The sequence below is a fragment of the Danio rerio genome, chromosome 1 (genome assembly GCF_049306965.1).
Source record: "Danio rerio strain Tuebingen ecotype United States chromosome 1, GRCz12tu, whole genome shotgun sequence".
NCBI lineage: Eukaryota > Metazoa > Chordata > Actinopteri > Cypriniformes > Danionidae > Danio > Danio rerio.
Genome location: NC_133176.1, coordinates 49,620,502 through 49,644,581, shown reverse-complemented (window position 1 = coordinate 49,644,581; position 24,080 = coordinate 49,620,502). Strand labels below are relative to the sequence as shown.

The following is a 24,080-nucleotide window of genomic DNA, read 5'->3' as shown; positions in this document are numbered from 1 at the left end:
TACTGTAGTATACTTTAGCTTTGCTACTGTAAACTGTGGTGTATTGTAGTAAACATTCTAAAGAAAAGTAAGTATAGTATTGGGTATTTTGTTTATTACTATAATTTAAGTTGTTGTGATGCCACAGCTACTACAGAATGATCAGAACAGAACATTTCTGTACTAGTTTTTTTTTTTTTCTGTAGTAACATTTAGAACTATAGTATTTCCAATAAACAACGTTTTGATGTAGGTATAATCATTTAAAATGAGGTTGCTTATTAGATCTGCTGCCTTATAGGTAGGGCCAGACGAAATCTGTGGACATTTTTTGCTTTTTCTTCGCAGAATTGTGTTAAAAATCTGTGGATTTATGCTGAATTATTTTTGGGGTATCATATCTAAAACCTTAATATATCAAATAAAAAGTAAAACCTTTTAAACTTTTATTTTATATTTACAGTGCAAATCCAATTAGATCCACTTTATTTGGTAAACTAAGCAAGTATCTCATATAATATATCTACTAAAAGAAAGAAAATATTACTTAACAAACTGTATTGTAAATAAATCATATAAATCATATAAATATTTCCATATTAGTCAATAATATTACTGTAATTAATTTAAACATACATTTACACAAGTAAATAAACAAAATCAAATGTTGGGCTAAAAATCTGCGTAAATCTGCGCGCGCAGATTGTGTGTGGGCCTACTTATAGGCAAGTAAATATTTCAGTTACCCTGTTGTGACCCTGGACATCAAATCTGTCATAAGTGTACATTTTTGGAAATTGAGATATACGCATTATCTGATCGTTGACTTAAAACTTTTCCATTGATAATATTTGGCAGAGATACAACAATTTGAAAATCTGGAACCTGAGAGTTAAAACAAAAAAAATCACAATATTGAGAAAATCGCCTTTAATATTGTCTAAATGAAGTTTTTAGCATTGTATTTTACCAAAGATTTTTTTTTTACAGAAGGAAATTCCCGAAATGTTGTCATGGAAGATGATTATTTCTTAATATACTAATTATTTTGTCACAACATCTCAATCAAAATAGTTTTTTGCTTTTCCCACAAATTTTTTTGTGGTCCAGGGTCACAAATAAGAATCATGTCCAACATACATATGTGGTTATTTTCTGTTTACAGTATATCTCTTTTGAAGCAATCTACAGTGCAACAATATGGACTATTCTCTTTCTTCCATTTAGTTTATTACTTATAGCTCTGCACTGGAATTTCACATGTAACCAGAATCACATCATTGCAAACAAGCTGTAGAATAATTATAAGGGTTTATGTATTTTAAATTATTACACTGAGTGTAAAATTCAGTGGAGATCAACAGATTTTAGATCTAGAACATTTGAAGGATACTCCTTGCTCCCATTTAAAGTTATTCTAACAGGACAAAAGAACGTATTTCATGAGTCAAGTATGTTTTGAAATGCAGTATAAAACAAATTGACATGAGAAACGCAACACAGGCTCATTATGGATATGTACCCCTGTCTATATTTCTGGGGAGCGCATATTATGTAGCCAAAGGTGGTACTTATGGCTGCATTTCATCTTTAAAATGAACGCTATGGGGCGGTATGATGCCACAAATGGGTCCTGTTAGTTTGAGTGCCCGCTGACAGCTGGACGGCTGTTACCAGTTTGCCCAGTAGCTTGCCACGTACGCCGATGGACTTGGGCTGCATGGTTGAGTTGATCGCGACAACATAGTTTGAATTCAACAAAGAATGGTTGTAGAAACCAGGTAAAAAAAAGCCAAAAAATAAATAAAGATTCAACAGGCTGAAAATGTGGTGAAATCACACGACTGCGACCACTTTTCTTTTTCTAGATTGCTTTTGAAAACACTATCGGTTGGGTTTAGGGACAGGGGTGGGTGGGTCAGTCAGTCAGTCAGTCGACAGCAAGTTGGGCTGGCTGGTTGAAGTGTATATTGCGCCCTCTGGTGGATTCATGTGAGAAGAGGATGCTTAAAAGAAATTTGATATCATCAAATAGCAAACACAGCGACCTCCGGTGGATTTGCAAAAACAAAAACGGCAAACAGAAGTACCTCCAGGTATGTATTTCGCTGTCCCCAGAAATGTAGACCTGGGTACATTTCCGTAATGAGTCTGGGTTGAAAAAAATGGTGTGTATGAAAAAGCACATTCATCAAAATTAGAAAAAAAACTTTCAGATCCTCTACTTACAGGTGTTAACATGGTACCTGGTAAATTCCTTATGATCAGTAACTGCTTTTTCAAAAGAATGAAATACGTTTTTGCTTAAAGTAGGAAAAATAAATCTTCCAATTCTGAATAATGAAAAATGTATCATTTATGAATAAAAATCAAGTGTTTTTCAAGATTTTCTCCATTTCTGATCTGCTCTGTATATTTGTTTACACTTGCACACACACACACACACACACTCTTAATAGTTAATAGCAGAAATTTGTGTGAGAGTTTTTGACCTTGGAATGCTAACTTGTTTCTCTCTTGCTCTCCTCTTTACACAAAGACCTATTATGCAGTTCAGGACACAAAAGCCTTCAGCACAGCAGAGGAGGTGGACACGCTGCACGCCACCATAGAATGCGAACAACCCCAGCCAGACCTGTACAAGTGAGAAATAGGCTTCTATATCAGCAGCAAACACAAAAACAAACCCGCAGATTTTGCTTACAAATTCACAGTGTGTATAGAATTACTGCTGGACCGTCAAAACAGCATGAAACGCACTCCAGAGTGTGTTAACTACACACACACACACACACACACACACACACACACACACACACACACACACACACACACACACACACACACACACACACACACACACACACACACACATATTGACACAGAGCCCAGACCAGACATTCATTTCTGTCTTTTCTTCCTCTCCCGCTGTAGATTTGTGGGACGCATCAATATTTATTTGGATCGAGACGAGCCCATCGCGAGGTAAATCTATATTCAGGAAATTGACTCTTAATTAAAGGGCCAGTGTGTGAAAGATTGAATTCAAGAGGCACAATTTATCATTTTCATAGAACAGGTCTGTCTTCCAATTCGTATTCTTGCTAAAGCAATGCTTCCAACATTTCATTCTTTAATTAAAACATTTTTTGGTGCAGATATGTAAGTTATGCAAATGTATAAACATACAGTATATACCGTATTTAAAACTAATAAATAAATACAGTATTTTTATAATATATACACTCACCGGCCACTTTATTAGGTACACCTCACTAATAGGTGGTTGGGCCCCCTTTTGCATTCAGAACTGTCTTAATCCTTCGTGGCACAGATTTAACAAGGTATTAGAAATATTCCTCAGAGATTTTGGTCCATATTGACATGATAGCATCAAGCAGTTGCCTTTCTATCAGCTCAAACCAGTCTGGTCATTCTCATTTGACTTCTAGCATCAACAAGGCATTTGCATCCACAGAACTGACACTCATTGGATATTTTCTCTTTTTGGACCATTTTCTGTAAACCCTAGAGATAGTTGTGTGTGAAAATCCCAGTAGATCAGCGGTTTCTGAAATACTCACAGCAGCACATCTGGCACCAACAACCATGCACATTCAAAGTCACCTTAATCACCTTTCTTCCACATTTTAATGCTTGATTTAAGCTGCAGCAGATCATCTTGACTATGTCTGCATGTCTAAATGCATTGAGTTGCTGCCATGTGTTTGGCTGATTAGAAATTTGCATTAACGAGCAGTTGGACAGTTGTACCTAATAAAGTGGCCGGTGAGTGTATGTTCTATATAGCACAAAATTGTATATTTTCATTGTTTTTTTTAGCAATGGTTTTTTATTTTACATGTTACGATTTTTACCTATTTACCTTTCTTTTAATTTAAGGTAGTCTTTAAGTATAAATTTTCAGCACCAAAAAAAGAAAGTTATTATATGTGTAATTCTGAATTTGATATTGTTTGATTTTCTCAGACCTCTGGGTTCTGAGAATCTGCTGCTACGTGGAGCCACACTGAAAAACACAGAATACATACATGGTAAGAAAAAACATTTTGTATGTGTATACATGATATATAATGTATATTGTATAAATACCAGCATGATCTCACGAGGAAACGTAAGTATTTTACGTTTTGTCAGTTTAGTGGCTAATTTGTATGAGTGCAGTCATACGAAAATGTACGATTTTAAAAAGGAAAAAGGCGTGGCACCTAACCCCACCCCTAACGCCAACCATCATTGGGTGATGAGCAAATCGTACTAAACTGTACGAATTAGATTGTACTAATTCATACGAATTAGCCACTAAATCAAAAAGTTACGAATTGCCGTGAGATTGTGTTGTATACACTGAACAACGCACAATCCAGTTCAAGGCATATATTTAATCAGTTTTTGTATCGCTTTGGAAACCTAAACTTACTGATGACGCCAAGATCCATCACTATAATAACCTGATACAGCCTACAAGGTAGAGGCAAGAGAATAAGAGAAGAGAGTTGCTGATGGAGTCGTTCTGTCACTCTGTTCCCACTGTAATTAAATGAGTCACTCAGGCTTGTGAGATCAGAGAGAAGTTCGTAATTGCTGGAGAGAGAGAAAGAAAGAGAGAGAGAAAGAGAGAGAGAAAGAGAGATGAATGTCACATTATACACGTGAGGATTCAAGACCGGGGCAAGCTGAAAAAAATGTTGAACTGTTTCAGCTGAGCTGCTATGATCCGCTACAGAATAAAAAGAGCTGTGGTAAATAGAAGCAAAGAAGCTTGTGAAAAATGTCGTTATTGTTTAACCACAAAATGTCTCACTGAGAACAAGCAATTGCAAACACAAGAGTTTTTTGTCAAGATACAATTGTCTTTGTATACAGCTGAAGACCGAATTCCCCCACAATTTTTGTTTGATGGAAAGATTTTTTCAACACATTTCTAAACATAATAGTTTTAATAACTCATTTCTAATAATTTCAGATTTATTTTATCTTTGCCATGATGATAGTAAATAATATTTGACTAGATATTTTTAAAACTCTTCTATACAGCTTAAAGGGGCTAATTTGTACTTTAAGATTTATTTAAAATTTAAAACTGCTGTTTTTCTAGCCAAAATAAAACAAATAAGTCTTTTTTCAGAAGAAAAAATATTATCAGACATACTGTGAAAATTTCCTTTATCTGTTAAACATCATTTGGGATATATATATATATATATATATATATATATATATATATATATATATATATATATATATATATATATATATATATATATATATATATATATATATATATATATATATATATATATATATATATATATATATATATATATATAAAAACCAAAGGGGGGCTAATAATTCTGACTTGAACTGTATATTTTGCAGCCAGTTTAGATGTCATTTTATCCTCTCTGACTAAAAAGAAAAGTTTATCTGAGTCGTTTAGATCAAAGAATTGATTATTTAATGTTTCTCTCGGTCTTGCAGCTGTGCAAGTGCTGTCAGCTGTGAAGCCAAGCTAAAGTAAATCAGGCTTAAAATAAAAAAGTCATGAGAAAATGCATACAATTAAGGATGACTTTATAAAGTGAAACCAAAAGCCAAATCCTGGACATTTTCTGAGATTTAGAAACCCTGGATTGATGATTTTAAGTCCCAAAAAGGCACATCTCTGTGGGTCTCTGCAAAGCACGTGAAATAGTCCGGAGGAGTGTTTACAGTTCTCCCGCACACACAACGAGAAGTAGGAAACGTGCAGGCGGATCCAAAAAAAAAAGTGATAATAATAAAAAAAAATAAATGTCACCAAATATACTTGGGCGGCTGTTAATATACCTGGGCGCCCTTCCCAAGGCTGATTAACCTTAAAATGGTTTAAAAGAAAAAATGAAAACTGCTTTTATTCTAGCCGAAATAAAACAAGTAAAACTTTCTCCAGAAGAAAAAATATTATAGGAAATACTGTGAAAAATGCCCTGCTCTGTTAAACATCATTTGTGAAATAATTCTCTGGAGGGCAAATCATTTTGACTTTACCTGTATGTGCTATTTATGAATACATATGAGTGAAATATTTTTGAAGTACGTTCCTATTGATATTTTATATATATTTTAGCACACCACAGTGACTAGGAACAGAAGGTTGTTCAACCATGACCTCCTGTTTCACAGGGCTATAAATATGAAGAAATGCACAGTCCAAAAACTCACTCAGTCATTCATCACAGTGGAGAAGAGCAAAGTCAGAGCAGTGATTTGTGACAAAAGGTTGTTTGTTGACAAAATGAGAATATAGCTGTATGAAAGTAGGCTTTTGTGCCTGTGCTTTGCTACTGAATGCGTCACTTTGTGGTACCATCCCAAGGGGGCATTAAATCAATCGCAAGAAAGATTAACCTTTAATGTTGCGTCCTGCTGGAATGACTTGCCAAACTACATGATCAGTCTATGATCATTTTCAAGAGCACGTCATGATTTTGCCAAGCACAATGTGATCCTGTATTAACATCTGTGTTGATCCTGGAACATAATTTTTGTTGGAATATGTAATACATACCTATTCCCTTCCCCTAAACCCAACCATAACAGTAGATTATTCCCAAAATCAGAATAATAGTTGGATAACAATCACGTAGATATGGATGTAGTTCATAAACCTAATGGTAAGTTTAAACTGAACATAAACGGTAAACGTATCCCTTAAATCTGATCGGCTGATTGGAATGCTGTTCCAGGTTCAGCATGGATGTTAATCCATGAACATGTCATACTTGGGAAAATCTGGTTGGCGTTTTCAAGAAATGTCTAAAAACGGGTCTGTTTCATCAGTACTTGCTAACAACAGACTCTATTTTTATTTATTTACACCAGAAACTTTTAAATTACAGAATCTTTTCTTATAAACAATCCATATTTCTCTGAAAACATTGTCCAATTCTGAGTGTGCTTCATGCAGGTTAATGAGCTTGACAAACCACCCATAGGACACACTCTCTCCTCTCCGCGTGCACCAGACACTTTCTTATCAACAATCCACACTTCTGGAAACATTGTGCAGTTTTTACAACACATGTCACAACAAGATTCCCGAGACAAGCAATTTGACTCTCCGCACATGACGTGACACGACACAAACATTTAGATATCAAAATCCCAGTAGATCAGCAGTTTCTGAAATACTCAGACCAGCCCGTCTGGCACTAACAACCATGCCACGTACAAAGTCACTTAAATCGCCTTTCTTCCCCATTCTGATGCTCGGTTTGACTTGCAGCAGATCATCTTGACCGTGTCTCATATCTAAACGCATTAAGTTTAGCAATGTGATTGTCTGATTAAAAATTTGCGTTAACGAGCAGTTGGACAGGTGTACCTAATAAAGTGGCCGGTGGGTCAAAGATCAAAAAGTTAAATATTAAAGACATTTTTTCACAGTTTTCTTTCCTCATATTAACAAAGGGTGCCAACATTAGCAGAGGAAACTGTACACCTAAAAATAATTTAGCTGCTTGTTTAAAAAATTTAAATGAGCTGAAAAAAAAACAGCTCAATTAACATAAATTTGTTTAAACCATTAAGTTAAATTAATCGATTTGTGTTGAGACAACATGAAGGGATTGTGTGGAACCCAGCATTTATTACAGTGCATATAATGGTTTCTTTAATCATAACTAACTCTGTGGTTTCTTGTTTTTCTAGCTGTGGCCATTTACACGGGCATGGAAACCAAGATGGCCCTTAACTACCAGTCCAAGTCTCAGAAACGCTCCGCTGTTGAAAAGTAAGACACGATGATAGACGTTCGATCAGTTTATCTTGCTGTCAGCATGTACAGCGTAATGCATTTAGTGTCCTGTTTGTAAAGCAAATTGTGGGCCTCTGTATTTGATGTCACAAATGGTATCAAGTTGCGCTCACATGTGTTTCTGCGACAGACGGATAAATGCAGCCATTAGGCAAATACATCAGATCTCTATTTATTAAATAAACAAGTGTACTTTCAGAGATCTATTTTCAGAGTTTCAGATGTCATTGACTTTTTAAATCAAATAAATGTTGATTTCCTTTTTTAGCCCTTTAAACGGGTAGTTCGCCTAAAAATAACAAACAATAGTCATCGATTTTACATTTTTTGAGTTTCTTTTTACAATTAAACACAAAAGAGAATGCTTTTGAAGAATGTTGTATAGTTTTAGACTGACTTCCAAAGTATTTGTCCCTACTATGGATGTCAATAGCCACCTTTTAACATTCTACGAAATATCTTCTTTTGTGTTCTACAGATAAAAGCTCACAATAAGTTTTAATAATCTGAGGCTGAATAAGCATGAAGTAAATTGCCATTTTTGCTTGAAATTCCCATTTAATTTAAATATTTGAGATAGTATTTGGATGTTGACTTTACATTCCCTCTGGCCAAGTCACACTGGTTTAGGATACATGTCCAGAAAACATTAAGCATGATTTTGGGTGTTTCTCATCTGCTTGTTGTTTGCATTGCAGGTCTATGAACGCCTATCTGATTGTGTACCTCTGCATTCTGATCAGTAAAGCTCTGATCAATACTGTCCTGAAGTATGTCTGGCAGGCCGACCCGAACAGAGATGAGCCCTGGTACAACCAGAGGACTGAGTCTGAGAGGCAACGACATGTAGTATGTGCTATAAACAATGTCTTTTTTCTTCTTTTTATTATTATTATTATTATTATTATTATTATTATTATTATTATCAAGGACAACACATACACTTAATACACAAATACACTTAATTTATACATACACATGGACATCACCTACTGTATATGCTATATAATTGCAGGTTAACTATGTTTATAATAACTTTAACTGTTGAAAGCTATTAGTTACTAATTAGTTGGTTAAAGTTATTAGTAACTAATAAAGTTGTGGTAACTAATAACCTTAGTTATAATAATAATAATAATAATTTTTATTATTATTATTATTATAGGATAAATAAATAAATAAATAAATAAATAAATAAATAAACAAACAGATTTGGTAAATACAAAAAAAAATGTATTAACTAAAAAAATATATATACATTGTGTCGAAAATGCGACAACCCAAACATCCCATGTTGTTTTGTGTCCTCAGTTAATCCGGGCTTTCACAGACTTCCTGGCCTTCATGGTTCTGTTTAACTACATCATTCCTGTGTCTATGTACGTGACGGTGGAGATGCAGAAGTTCCTGGGCTCCTACTTTATCCTGTGGGACGACGACATGTTTGATGAGGAGGTTGGAGAAAGGCCGCTGGTCAATACCTCGGACCTCAATGAGGAGCTTGGACAGGTAGCAGACAATTTTAGCCCACTTTTAAACTGCTGTTTGGGTCACTGTTTGTTTACTATACTCAAAAAAATATTTGTTTTTGTTCGTTCAAACAACTTAATTCAAATGAGCTAAAACAACACAATTCTTTAGATTTCATGGGACAACTTAATTTTTTTAATGTTCAATCCAAAAAATTTTGTTAAGAGTCCTAAATTAACTTAATCAATTTGTGTTGGGTCAAGGTCCAGTCAACATCAATGAATTGCGTGGAACCCTGCATTTTTTACAGTGGATGGCACTTGTTTTTTTTACAGGTGGAATATGTGTTCACTGATAAGACAGGCACTTTGACAGAAAATAACATGGAGCTGAGGGAGTGTTGCGTGGATGGACATGTCTATGTGCCACATGCCATCTGTAATGGGCAGATCTTACCTGGAGCTGCTGGAATGGATATGATTGACTCCTCTCCAGGTGTAGAGGGAAAGGTGAGCTTCTTGTTTTGATTATAGCTGATTTAGTTTAGTGAGAGGGGTCTGGCTGCAGACCTGGTGCAGTGCAATCTGGGCTGCATCCAATGCTTTTTAATGGGCTCACCTAACCCCACCCCTAACCCTACCCGTCACTGTGACGTCACTAGCTCCATTTGAGTGCATTGTGTCTGACATTGCATCGCTGAGTGATGCAGTCTCAGCTTGCATCATAAAGGCTGCATCCAGATACTATTGAGTTTAGTTTAGCTTAGCTTAGCTTAGCATAGCTTAGTTTAGTTTAGTTTATATATTTTTAAAATTAAATTCAATTTAATTTTGTTTTTTGCTTTAATTAGATAAAAAAATATTGTTATTATTTAATTTAATTTTGTGTATTTAATTTAATTTAATTTAATTTAATTTAATTTAATTTAATTTTATTTTATTTTATTTTATTTTATTTTATTTTATTTTATTTTATTTTATTTTATTTTATTTTATTTTATTTTATTTTATTTAAGTTGTTCATTCATTCATTCATTTTCTTGTTGGCTTAGTTCCTTTATTAATTTAATTTAATTTAATTTTATATTTTTGGGCTTTAATTTAACTTAATTTAATTTAGCATTTTTAATTTTAAATTTAAATTTTATTTAATTTTATTTCTTTTTTTGCATTAATTTAATTTGGTTTTAAATCTTAGCTAATTAATTTTTTTTATTTAATTTTGTATTTATTTATTTTATTTAATTTTCATATTTTTTATTTAATCCAAAAAAGTCCAAAAAAGTATTTACTGTAAAATTAAAAACATAATTAAAATATGAAAACAATTGTCATGTAATTTTTTTTTCCCCAAATTTTTTACCATCTAGTCCCTAGGTAAAGTTTACCTTAAGTTTTCCTGTCATTATTCAATTTAATGAATCAGTTTGACCAAATGCATTTTCTCCCACAATAATAATATTATATTCATCAAAGTAAGAGATGAGAATGTGTGGTTATCGGTGACTAGTTATGTTTCAATGCACAGAAATTGTCTGATATTATCGACGGCAAGTTTTAGCATGAATATTTTAGCCATGGATGGATGGCGTGATGGATGGATTTTAATTTTATCTTTGATAAATCAGCTTTGTGACGACGTGACACATTAATTCTGAAGATTAACTAAAACATCTGTGAAAGAATTTGTTAACTCGTCTCACATCTCGACAGTTGCAGTTTTAAATGTGATCTCTTTGAATATCAGTCAGGAAATTAGATCGGCTCAGTTTGTCCATTCTAATGAGATCATTAGGCTGAAGTGTGTTCATAATACAATTAAACTTCAGAGTTGGTTGTTGTTTAGATTTGTAATGTATCAGATGCATCCAAATATTTACAGGATAAATGGGTATTGACTGCATGTTGTTCAGACACTGATAGCCTTTCTGTCTCCTGTTATCTCTTCGTCTTTGTCACTTAATCTGGCTTTGTTAGTCTATCTATCTTCCTTTCTGCTGGTGTGAGAGGAAACAGACAAATAATTCTTGTCCACTTAGTCGACTCACTTTTATTTTCAAAGATTTTATCGAGGGGCTAGAAATTCTGACTTTAACTGTATGTCAAGTTGTTATAACAAAAACATCTCAAACAATGTCATCTTTGCATTTAAAAAATGTCTAAACTGCACTTCATAAAGGTGTCATAAACATGCATACAATCTCCTTCATATTCGTGACCTGCTATGTCATGATTATAAAGGTGTCATGACAGTCTTGAGAACACCACCTTCCTGTTTTTTACTCAAAGTGATGGGAGTCATCGATTTACATTTCATGAATCACTGATGACCATTGTTTCAGCTAAATATCTTCCTTAACAAAATGTCAGCTACAATACATCATGGATGATTGAGGGTCAAAAGATTTTGATTTCTGGGTCAACTATCCCTTTAATGTCTTGATGTATTTTTGTTGAAAAAGATCTGCAGGAGTCGTTCCTCACAACTGCATGCGTTTTGCCTGTACAGGAGCGAGAGGAGCTGTTTTTTCGTGCGCTGTGCCTGTGCCACACTGTCCAGGTAAAGGAAGAGGAGACGGTCGACGGCATTAAGAGAGGAATACATCAGGGCAAAGCCACATCTTTCTATATCTCCTCTTCCCCAGACGAGGTTGCGCTGGTGGAGGGCATGAAAAGGCAAGATGAATGCATATATATTACACACACAGACACAAAACAGGGCCACCATATTGCACTTTAGACACTGTCCTTCAAGGTTTGAGATACAGAGTCTCACTTTGGATGACAGAGCAATTTTATATTTCATTTTCCTGCCAAAACAGTCAGAACGCGTCGTGTAAATTATTACTCTGATCTAAATAAACTATTGTCAATAAATCATAAACCATTGTTTCATACCCTCACACCTATTCACACACACATTTATCATGTTTTACATATAGCTATTATAGATACTATAACATAACCCTACCAGTATGCAGTTTTAACAATAAATCACTTATTTAATGCGTATGAATAATCTTTATTTATTTATATATTACGTGTAAATCAATACTCTGATCATAAAACTCATATTATCCCTTTAAGTGTGCTATTTTTATGGTTCCTACACGTTTTTGAGGTCTCCTACAATATACTATACACACTGTAGTATATACTGTATAGCTTTTTGAGCCATTTATAACACAATCATACAAATCTAGAATAAATAATGCTCAGCAACAATCATAAAGAAACTTGTTTTTCTTTCTCTCACCTGCTCAGATTGGGCTTCACCTACCTCCGTCTGAAGGACAGTCACATGGAGATCCTTAACAGAGAGGATGAGATGGAGAGGTGAGCCATCTGGACAACAGCATGAGCTCAATGACCAACAGGAAACTGTAGCAGCATTTGCAAGTCCATCAGTCTGTCCAAAAATCTTACTTTACACTATCCAAAAAAAAAACTTACATGCATTAATAGGTTAAATATACGTTTTTATGTGATGTATATTTTTACCTACAAAAAAGAAAAAAATGCTTCAAGAGTTAAGACCTAGCTTATGATTAGTAATTAGCTTGTTTGGCATGCTGTCCCGGCAGAGAGCCCTGAGCTTATAAGTGAAACCAAGGGATGTGACACTGACAACAGAGGTGAGGATCCACATGCAGGTTTATTAGAATGGTCAGGCAAGCAGGGGTCAATATGGGGGCAAACAGATGTATGAGGGCAATCCAGAGTCGGAGAATCAGTCCTTGAGCAGCTTCAGCTGTGCGATTGTAATCAGTAGAGATTTAGAGCAGGTGTGTGTGTGTGTGGCATGACTGAATATGTAGTCCATTTGCAAGCAGACTTGTAGTCTTATGTGTGTGAATGTTTACCAGCGACCTCTGGTGGTTAGATCGCTGGTTATCATGACAATAAGATCCTTGAGTCCTGGGCTCCCTCCCGTTAGCAGGGCAAGAGGGGAGTTTGAGCTCAGGTAGATCTTGATGAACTCCCCTGACTTATTTCTGGCTATCGACAGATATAGGGATTGCTAAGGAGAGATATACGGCATACTAAGAGCTTGACTTTGATGTCAATTTGGTCTGTTCTATTTACTTAGATTGTGTGTTTTTTGGAGAAACCTGGGGAAAACCCACGCAAGCATGGGGAGCGAACTCTGCACAGAAATGTCGACTGGCTTAGTAGGGACTTTAACCAGAGACATTCTTGCTGTGAGGCAACAGTGCTAATCACTGGGCCACCGTGTCGCCCATCTAATTACTAGGTGGGAGGAGAGATTCATCGAGATGAAGATACTGAGATAAGAAACTGCTTATTTATAGCGAATTAGAAATTATATGATTAGTGAATTAATCATAAGTTAATGCGGGACCAGCTGTGGACAATCATAAGCATGTGATCCTCTCGAAATTAGTTTATAAATAAACAGGGGATACAGGGGTTATAGGGTAACAAGAGTCAGCAAAGTGTGTGTGTGTGTGTGTGTGTGTGTGTGTGTGTGTGTGTGTATGTATTTGTGTGTGTGTGTAGTTGTGTTTGTGTGTGTGTTGTGTGTGTGTGTATGTATTTGTGTGTCTGTATTTGTGTGTGTGTGTGTGTGTGTGTGTGTGTGTGTGTGTGTGTGTGTGTGTGTTTGTGTGTGTGTGCGCTGTTTATGTGGTCCATCTGATTAGTCCATCATGAGGTTTTGTGTGTGTAATTATGGGTGATCTGGAACTGGTGTGTGTGTGAGGTGCCACATGGGAGATGTAGTGCAGTTCAGGGGCAGAATTGTAGTCCGGATCATATAGTAGATGTCTATAAGGGCTAGATCGCTGGTGTTCATGGCAGGGTAATTAGGATGCTTTAGAACTATTGGACTTTCTGGAAGGGTATAGAATTTTGGATTTTCCTATTGACTGTGACAGTTTGCAAAGGGTATGAATAATTTTGCCTCTTTTTTTATTAAATGTAAATAAAAGCTGAGAAGGACATTTTTCCTCACAATGATGCCTCTTGCACATCATCTTATTATCTTTTGGAAGTCAATTTCATTAAATAAAACTTTCTGGTTGAATAAAAGTAACTTCACATCAGAATATGCCCGGGGTATGAATAATTTTAGGGCTAAATGATTTCCAAATAGGCTTTTAATTTCATACCAGATTTCGAGCACTTTAACTCACTTTAATTTAATTCTAGCATTTTAAAAAGGAAAGAAAGCTCAGTAAGAGAACAGTTTGCTCAGTTAATCTCTAATCATTTGCGTATTTACAAATTAGGTTGGCATATTAATGCAACTGTGTGTTTTTTAAGATAACACTTTTAGGTAGTGAAGTTTCCCCTGTTCAGGCAGTGAGGGGACTGGTGTGTGTGCGTTTGTCTATGTGTGTATGTGTGTGTGTTCATGCCCTTGAAGGACAAGGACCAGCCATAATTAGTGCAGCTACACACTGTCCTACAGCTGAGAACATGAGGGTCAGCACAGAGCGCAGTCCCATAAAAAGTCTGTCCGTCTGTGATAAAGATGCATCCCAAAACACCCAGCAAACGCCATGCATTCCTCTGATTTATGCGAGCATAAATGTGGACATAGTCAGTTGTCACTTAACCTTTTAAATACAAAATATTTGCCTTTGTGTTTATGTGTTCACAGATTTGAGCTGCTGGATGTGTTAAACTTTGATTCGGTGAGGAGGAGAATGAGTGTAATCGTACGATCAAACTCGGGTAGGATGAACACACACTCTTACATACATACATACATACTTGTGTAAACCATTTCAATGTGGTCATGTCATTGGCCCATGAACTTTTCCTGCTTGTTATCAAACAATTTTATAACGTTAACAAGAGGTGGTTCAGTCATAACTTAATGGTAAAACAGCTATCATAACATTATTTTTCTATATCTGGCTCTTTTTGGATTCTCGGAAGCTATAGAAACTAAAAATGTAAAACAGGAAATACGATGGGACCATTGTTTTTGTTTACATCCCTCAAAATGGTCTATACGTGGTTTACAGGGACACTCATTTGGCGTAATGCATTTTATATTGTAAAATTGGCTTTTTATATCTAACCCTAACGGCTTATTACATCCAACCCCAATGTTAAGGCGTCATGGTGGCGCAGTGGGTAACACGATCGCCTCACAGCAAGAAGGTTCCTCGTTCGAGTCCCGCCTGGGTCAGTTGTTGGCCCAGTTTTGGTGTGGATTTCATCCGGGTGCTCTGTTTTCCCCCACTGTCCAAAGACATGTGCTATAGGTGAATTAATTAAGCTAAATTGGCCATAGTGTATGTGTGTGAATGCAGAAGTGTGTGGGTGTTTCCCAGTGTTGTCTTGCAGCTGGAAGGGCATGCGTAAAACACATGCTGGATAAGTTGGTGGTTCATTCGGCTGTGAGTAAAGGGTCTAAGCCTAAAAGACCCCGTTAAATATCTTTTTGAAGCTTTTTGAATTACAGGGACACACACAGTTGTACGTGGTGTTTCCATAATGATATTTATACTGTAGAAATTTTATATATCGATAATGCAAACATATCCCCTGACAGAAACCACCTGAAAGTTTTTTTAAGACATTGTTTAGGGTGGCACAGTGGCTTAGTGGTTTGCACTGTCACATCACAGCAAGAAAGTCGCTGAGTCTCGGCTGGGCCAGTTTCCCCCATTCATTATCATGCATGTCATGCACTATAGGTGAATTGAATAAACTAAATTATAGTATGAGTGTGATTGAGTGTGATTGACTTTTTTCCTATACTGGGTTGCAGCTGGAAGGGCATCCGCCCCATATGCTGGATTAGTTGGTGGTTCATTCTGCTGTGGCAACCTCTAAAGTAGAGACTAAGCCAAAGAAAAATGAATGAGTGAATGTTTAGTGTCTTTTAAGAATTTGAATAACAAAGACATGTCCTCATCAACCATTTACATAGGTAGTTTTAAATACTATAATCCTTAAAGAAAATGACATATTTTTAACAATAATACACTTTATTTGATTTTTTTAAATATATTTTTATGACCCTAAAAGTTTTTGTGTGAGTGTGTATGTGTCAGATTTAACTTACTTCTCAGCACAAATGTGTCCACAAAATTAAGTACACTAATTATAGACACTTATTTACTTTGTTAGACTTGATTCTGCTTTGTTATTTAGTATATAAAGCAAATGTAAATTTTATATATAATTATAAAGTAAAGGATGACATTATACCTTTAAGAACACTATAAGTGGCAGTTTAGGGCGTTAATATAGTTTGAATAATTATTTTCTCTCATTTTTATTGCAGTTAATCTCTTTTTTATGTCAATGATGTTCATTATTAGAACAGAATATTATATATAATATATTAAATTATTAAAATATTATAAACAACTTCTCATTTGTTTTCATCTGTTGAATTTCCTCTGCAAATGTTGATATATATAGAATTAATCATAATTATTTGCATTAATTCATTAACCTGTATTTCATGTAAGCCGATTGGCAGGTCTAATTATTCCCTTTATTTATGAATGCTTTTTTCCCCTATTTGAGAACATCCCCAAAGGGATTTAACGAATGTCTGGGGATAAATTTGTCCTCAAATGATAGCCGAGCAAACACACACACACACACACACACACACGCACGCACACACACACACACACACACACACACACACACACACACACACACACACACACACACACACACATGCACACACGCCCACTCATTCTAGACAGTCGCACATTCCACTGAAATTTCTCTGAGTCACCATGTGTGCCTAAATGGAGGGCCAGTTAATGCAAGTGGGTCAATGTGCTACTAGCATACAAATGAGAGCTGGATTTAGACATCGGCATGATTCCTCAATGCATTCAGTCACATACAATTGACCTGATAACTAATCTTCCCATTTTAAAAAAGCAATTAGGATGTTCTTGAATGTATTGCGGGCCCGACAGCATAACTAATATTCTCATTTTAAGTCAACACAAAATGACTTTTATGACCCACTTTTCGTGTACTGTCATAGTGTAGGGCATTTCAGAGAGAAAAAGGGTATGAAATAGAAAAGCTGAAACACAGAGGTCATATGATGCTTTGTTATGTGTGTGTTTGTGCTTGAATAAAATCTGTGAAGCTAAAGAACTAATAATGGGGACACCAATAATGGAACTATTTTATCTAACATAGAAGGCCGTTATGTTGTCGCCATGTAAGACTTGATTTACGTGGTCTGCATTGTTAGAATGTGACTCGAGCTTAAGATCATATAACACCTTACTAGTACCGGGTTGAACCCACTTTTGCCTTCAGAACTGCCTTATTCCATTGTGGCATAGATTCAACAAGGTGCTGGAAATATTCCTCAGAGATTTTGGTCCATATTGACATGATAGCATCATGCAGTTGCTGCAGATTTGTCGGCTGCACATCCATGATATGAATTTGTCGTTCCACCACATCCCAAAGGTGCTCTATTTGACTGTGGAGGCCATTTGAGTACAGTAAATTCATTGTCATGTTCAAGAAACCAGTCGGAAATGATTTGCGGTTTATGACATGGCACGTTATCCTGCTGGAAGTAGCCATCAGGAGATGAGTACACTGTGGTCATAAAGGGATAGACTGCTGAAGCCTGAACTGCTGATACAAGGCAGGATGGATCCATGCTTTCATGTTGTTGATGCCTGGTTCTCTACTATCCAATGTTGCAGCAGAAATCGAGACTCATCAGACCAGACAACGTTTTCACAATCTTCTATTGTCCAATTTAGGTGAGCCTGTGCGAATTGTAGCCTCAGTTTCCTGTTCTTAGCTGACAAGAGTGGCACCCGGTGTAGTTTTCTGCTGCTGTAGCCTTTCCGCCTCAAGGTAGGACGTGTTTCGTGACATCTTTTTCAGGCCATTCTCTGTAAACCAAGAGATGGTTGTGCGTGAAAATCCTAGTAGATCAGCAGTTTGTGAAATACTTAGACCAGCACATCTGGCACCAACTATCATGCCACATTCAAAGTCACTTAAATCACCTTTCTACCCCAATCTGATGCTTGAATTGCTGCCATGTGATTGGCTGATTAGAAATTTGCATTAACAAACAGTTGGACAGGTGTACCTAATAAAGTGGCCGGTGAATGTATGTATATGGTATAAATTTAAATATCCATGTGACAAAGTAATACATAAGATATAAGCTTAGACAATTGTAGTTTGTTCTTGATCTTTTTTTTTGCTTGGCTAGTTTGAAACAATGTGCATTTTCTTTGTTTATTTCAGCATTTTACATTTAAGATCTTACATTTTTACACAAAGAAAAACTTGAACTGATTTGCCAATCATAATACACTTACTCAGCTGGCCAGTCAAAGCACTTGAGGCTTTCAGAAGGAGGGGCTTTGTAGAAACTACAACTCAATCGCATTTATTCATTCATTAATTCATTGTCTTTTCAGCTTAGTCACTTTATTAATCAGGGGTCGCCACAGCAGAATGAACCGCCAACTTATCCAGCATATGTTTTACGCAGCGGATGCCCTTCCAGCTGCAACCCATCACTGGGAAACACCCTTACACTCTTATTCACACACATACACAATGGACAATTTAGCTTACCCAATTCACATAGCACAATCTTTGGACTTGTGGAGCACCCGGAGGAAACCCACACAAACACGGAGAGAACATGCAAACTCCACACAGCCATGCCAACTGATCCAGCCGAGGCTCGAACCAGCAACCTTCTTGCTGTGAGGCGACATCACCACCCACTGCGCCACCGCACCGCCCACAATACAATCTAAATGTTTTAAACAGAGAATAGAGGTAGTGCAATGATTCCCAGTATGTGTAAAAAAAGTGCTATTAAATGCATTAAAACTTGTAACTTGTAGTAAACAAATAAATAAATACATATCATATGGTCTACTGTTTTGAATTAATAGCTGTTATAGATTTATTGAAGGAAGTTTTTTGTATAGTTGCTAATTATTTTATTCTTCAATTGTTTGTTTGCTCTAGGCGAGTACTACTTGTTCTGTAAAGGTGCCGATTCCTCTGTTTTCCCACGGGTGGTTTCTGGGAAGGTGGAGCAGGTCAGAGCGCGAGTCGAGCACAACGCTGTGGTGAGCAGAAATTGGAAACATCTTCATCTTCTTTCTTATTTTAGCAGAGCTATTTATAGGTCACAAAAGAACCTTCCTACATCTTGATGAAGAATAAAAAAAGCTCCCCCCAAATGTTTGCTTATGCAACTTTTGTTTAGCTTGAGAACCATCCTGAAAGAGAGCCTAAAAGGACCTGAAATATTCCTGAAAATTAGAAAGAAAGAAAGCGCAAAGACCAAAGCTATGTTTACTCAAATACTCAAAACATTATGCAATCCTTAGTGTGCCTCACACAGGTGAGTGGGCTTGACAAATCACCCGTAGAAAACAGACTTTTTCATCTCCCTGACACTTTAACCGACACTTGAACCAATTTTTTATAAATTTATTTTTATGCATTTATGAAGTGTAACTAAAGGCTATATTTTAACGATCTACTGTAGGTGCAAAGTCTAAAGCACATGGCGCAAAAGCATTAGAGGCGTGTCCGAATTCATTTTTGCTATCTTGATCTGCACCCTGGAGCATGGTCCAACATGGTTGTGCTTATACTCTTAACGAGTTATGGGTGTGTTTTGAGTATAATGAGTACTAAACCAATCAGATTCTCATCTCTCATTCCCTTTAAAAGTCAGTTGCGTCATGCCATGGCACATTTGCTATATGCATGGCAGACTTTGTAAGTGGACAAACTGAACGCTTCATTAGCGAGAAAACAGTGAAACAAATCATCTGTAGCGCATGGATAAAGAATGAGCCTCCTCCATTTGGCCTCTTTACTTTCTTTTTACTTTACTTTTATTCTTTACTCCTTTACTTTTGTGATTAAGAAAACGGTGTTGTACGCACTCCACTGAAGACATCATTAGGCTACATATTTAATTTTGTTTATTAAGCGCAAAGATTTGTTTTAAAACTATTTCTAAATTCAGTTCTAATTTCCAGCCAATTAATAAATGAACAATACATTTAACATACATTTAACACCTCCTTTCTAGACCAGCACACCCATGAGTCCACAAAGTGGAGCAAATGGATTTAAACAATGTGGCGCAAAACGTGAAAATTACTGTTGTGCTGGTCTGAAAATAGCAACAAATTGTGCTCTACACCTCTTGAGGCTCATTGCGTCTGGTGTATGATAGGGCTCTAAGATTTTCATAAATAAAAAAATGGACTTAAAAAAATTTACTACAATGCAAAAGCCATTATCTTTGTGTTCTGAGGCTAAACTAATTTATTATATAAGAAAAAAAGGCCACAGTGGCTCTTTTCCTACTGCAGAAAATTCAATCTTTCTTTTTGTTATTTGCCACCATTTGTTTTAGGAAGTGACTTGATTTGTTCTCTTTGACTCATGGGATAGAAACGGTGCTTCATTCGCTGATGTTTTATGCGAAGTTCCAGTTTTGCGCATGTTTAATTTGCTTCTTTGAATGGAAACATAGCTAATGTCTCCATTGTCTTTCTATTAATGCTTTACCATTGCAGATTATCTCATTAGCTTTCATAAGAGGGATGAGTGTTATAAACAACTATTAATTAGGTAGGATCTCGATGTAGCTTCAAAAAGTCCTTTCCTGTTTATGATTCGATGAAATGATCTTAAACTCCTCATTTAATGAAATCATCTTGAGAAAAGCAATGTATTGTGGTCGCAGGCATGAGGAATGTATCTGATGTCTTAGACTGACACAGCTCTATGTTACTTCATTGTGTTTCTCAGAGATCTGGGTCAGGAATGACATCACTTTAGAAAAGGGTTTGGTTGCACTGGCGTCTGTGCTGATTCATGACTTTGCTTGGCGTAGTGAAAAGGTTTCTGTAGTGACAGACACAATAGACTCGGTGTTCTCAAGACTGTTTGAAGGAGCCCAAGCTGACATTTCTATCACCAGTGATAATAGGGATGTTTTTTTTTTTTTTTTAATCATTGTAATTCTTTAAAAAAGTATAAATGTTATATTATTATCCTCATGTCTTCCTCAATAATTATTGTAAAAAGCACTATACAAATGAACTGGAATAAAATAAAATAAAATAAAATAAAATAAAATAAATTAAATTAAATTAAATTAAATTAAATTAAATTAAATTAAATTAAATTAAATTAAATTAAATTAAATTAAATTAAATTAAATTAAATTAAATTAGCAAACACTCAAAATACCCTAGAAACCGCCCAACACATTAGCAACGACCCAGAACACCCTAGCAATGGCTTGGCAACCACTCAGATCACACTAGCAACCACCTAGCAACACTTTAGCAACCTGTCCACCACCTAAGAAACATGCCTAGAAACAACTAGAAACAAGCTAATATATGCACCTATTTATCTATGCCAACTATTTCAGGCTTGTTTAATACTAGTTTAATTATTTGAACTTGAATTAATAATATGTTAATTGAAACTACTTCAAACCTTCAGACTGGGCTTTCTCAAGCCTCCATAAAGTTTGTCAACAATTTATTTCTTTATTTCGAAAAATGTAACCAATGAAACTGGTATCCATTGACTTCCATTGTATTAGTTTTTTTTCCTCTGTCGATGGTTACCAGTTTACAGAATTCTTCAGAGTATCTTGTTTTGTGTTAATCAGAAAACAGAAACTCTTAAAGGTTTTGGAAACCACTTAACGGTGAGTAAATAGTGAGTAAAGGTTAATTTTTGGGTCCCTTTAAGTGGAACCCATAAGGAGATGTTTTCACGCTGCTCTTTTATGTGCACAAACAATGCCCAGTGGATATTACATTTTAAAAAAAGACATAAAGGGGATATTTGTCTGCATAAAAAGTGATATATGACATAGTAATCTGTGCATAATCCATGTGGGCTGTTGTGGTGTTGATGTTATTTGAGCTCATGGCAAATCAAATAATTAAAAATGTTAACTTCAACTACATTACAATTTTAACTCACCATTTGCAAGAAGCTAGCAATCCTGAGAATAAATATATATGTGTGTAAATTCCTTTTTTTGTCTGCAAACAAAGCTGCCATTATGCCAAACCCTCTCATCTCGAAGAAGGAGGCCATTGTGTTTACAACTGTGACAATTGACACTTGTCATGATAATACTTTTCATAACCATGACTCTGTTCAACACAAACTGTGATTGGCTGCTTTACATGTACATGAAAACAGTGTCGGAGTGCAGACCAAAAGCAAAACTATACATCCATCTTTTAATGTAAAAGAGCAGCATGAACATTTCTTCATTTCTTCAAAATATCTCTATTTGTTGTATTGTAGAGTAAAAAAAATGGTATTGGAGTCAATAGTGCCAACATTTTCACTTTTCTTAGCACAGCTATTGTTCATTACATTATGTTTATGCTAAGACATATGTTTTCTTATAGGAATTTTCTAAACTTTTGTTTTAAATCTTGCCCCTGTAGGAAGGTTTACGGACCCTCTGTGTGGCTTATAAGAGACTGTCTCAGGAGGAGTATGAAGAGACGTGTCGTCTGCTCACCAGCGCTAAACTAGCTCTGCAGGAGCGCGACAAGAAACTGGCTGAAGCTTACGATGTCATTGAAAAGGATTTCATCCTGCTGGGAGCCACGGCTGTGGAAGATAGGTAAATCACTGCCTGATTAACATTCACCAAATACCGCCTGAGTTTGACTGACTTGCTTTAAAAAAACACTTGCACTCAAGTGAATCAAACTTTGGATTTTAAAGTGCAGAAGTTGTCTGACTGTTATCCAAACTGTTTTGTGATCAGTGTGAGTAAAATCTGGAATGCATGTTTGGGAGATATTTTAAATATACCGTAGGGCAGTGGTTCTCAAACTGTGGTACGTGTACCACTAGTGGTACGCAGGCTTCCTTCTAGTGGTACGCGGAGGAATGAAATATGTCATGCAAATGCTACACACATTTCAAAATTTACAAAAAATGATGTATATAATACGACATATATGACATGTAGCCTATATTTCTGAGGTAATCTGCTACGATTTTTTACTGTGCAGAGTTGTAGCTGCTTTACTGGGCCTACTACGCGACTGTATTTCAATACTGGTCATTTTGGTGGTACTTGGAGAGACGATTTATTTCTGAGGTGGTACTTGATGAAAAAAGTTTGAGAACCACTGCCGTAGGGTATATGCATTTCAGATTCCACTTTTATGCAAATTGAAAAAAAAAATACCGAAAATACATTTAAAAAATGCAATTTGAGGGTTTTTTCTTTAGTAATTTGCAACTAGTTTTTTTTTCATTTACTGTGATTGAAAATTAGGGTTTTCCCTAGTTAAAACACTGATACTGTGTTGTCAAAAAATTGTGCTGGGCAAAGGTTAATTAATCGCATCCAAAATAAAAGTTTGTTTTGACATAAGACTTCTGTGTGTTTTATATATGTAATACATACTGTATATCTAAAAACAGAAATATACAACACAGTTTTTTTGCATATTTATTTCAATTTGTATTTATATCATATACGTAAGTGTTTTATATCTACAAATTAATAAACATTTTCTCAAATATATGCATAGATGTGTGCATTTTTATACATATACAAAATAAATATACTCATATGTTGCGTAAAAAAACTTTAATAATAAAGCAACTTTGAATGTGATTAATCATGATTAATCAGTGCCCAGCCCTACTAAAAATGTATATAAACATATCTGAATATGTTTTTTGTTATTACAAATGCTCAAAATAACACAATTTTAATTTAATAAATATGGAGAAACAGAACATTTTCATAGCTATATATATATAAC

At 35.5% G+C, this 24,080-nt stretch overlaps 1 protein-coding gene across 9 annotated transcripts in view; it reads left to right on the top strand.

Annotated features, from left to right (window-relative positions):
* atp11a (ATPase phospholipid transporting 11A) overlaps positions 1–24,080 on the top strand; it is a 137,018-nt gene that overhangs the window by 62,827 nt on the left and 50,111 nt on the right. For all 9 annotated transcript variants that reach the window (XR_012408021.1, XR_012408019.1, XM_073954285.1 and 6 more), the window contains exons 7-18: positions 2,519–2,622; positions 2,914–2,964; positions 3,970–4,034; positions 7,693–7,774; positions 8,497–8,647; positions 9,110–9,307; positions 9,604–9,777; positions 11,777–11,943; positions 12,532–12,603; positions 14,894–14,967; positions 19,249–19,352; positions 22,737–22,918. Coding sequence is in view for 7 of the 9 variants with exons in the window: in XM_073954285.1 (XP_073810386.1) it covers positions 2,519–2,622; positions 2,914–2,964; positions 3,970–4,034; positions 7,693–7,774; positions 8,497–8,647; positions 9,110–9,307; positions 9,604–9,777; positions 11,777–11,943; positions 12,532–12,603; positions 14,894–14,967; positions 19,249–19,352; positions 22,737–22,918 (1,424 nt within the window). In the remaining 2 variants the exon portion in view is untranslated. The remainder of the gene's footprint in view (positions 1–2,518; positions 2,623–2,913; positions 2,965–3,969; positions 4,035–7,692; positions 7,775–8,496; positions 8,648–9,109; positions 9,308–9,603; positions 9,778–11,776; positions 11,944–12,531; positions 12,604–14,893; positions 14,968–19,248; positions 19,353–22,736; positions 22,919–24,080) is intronic.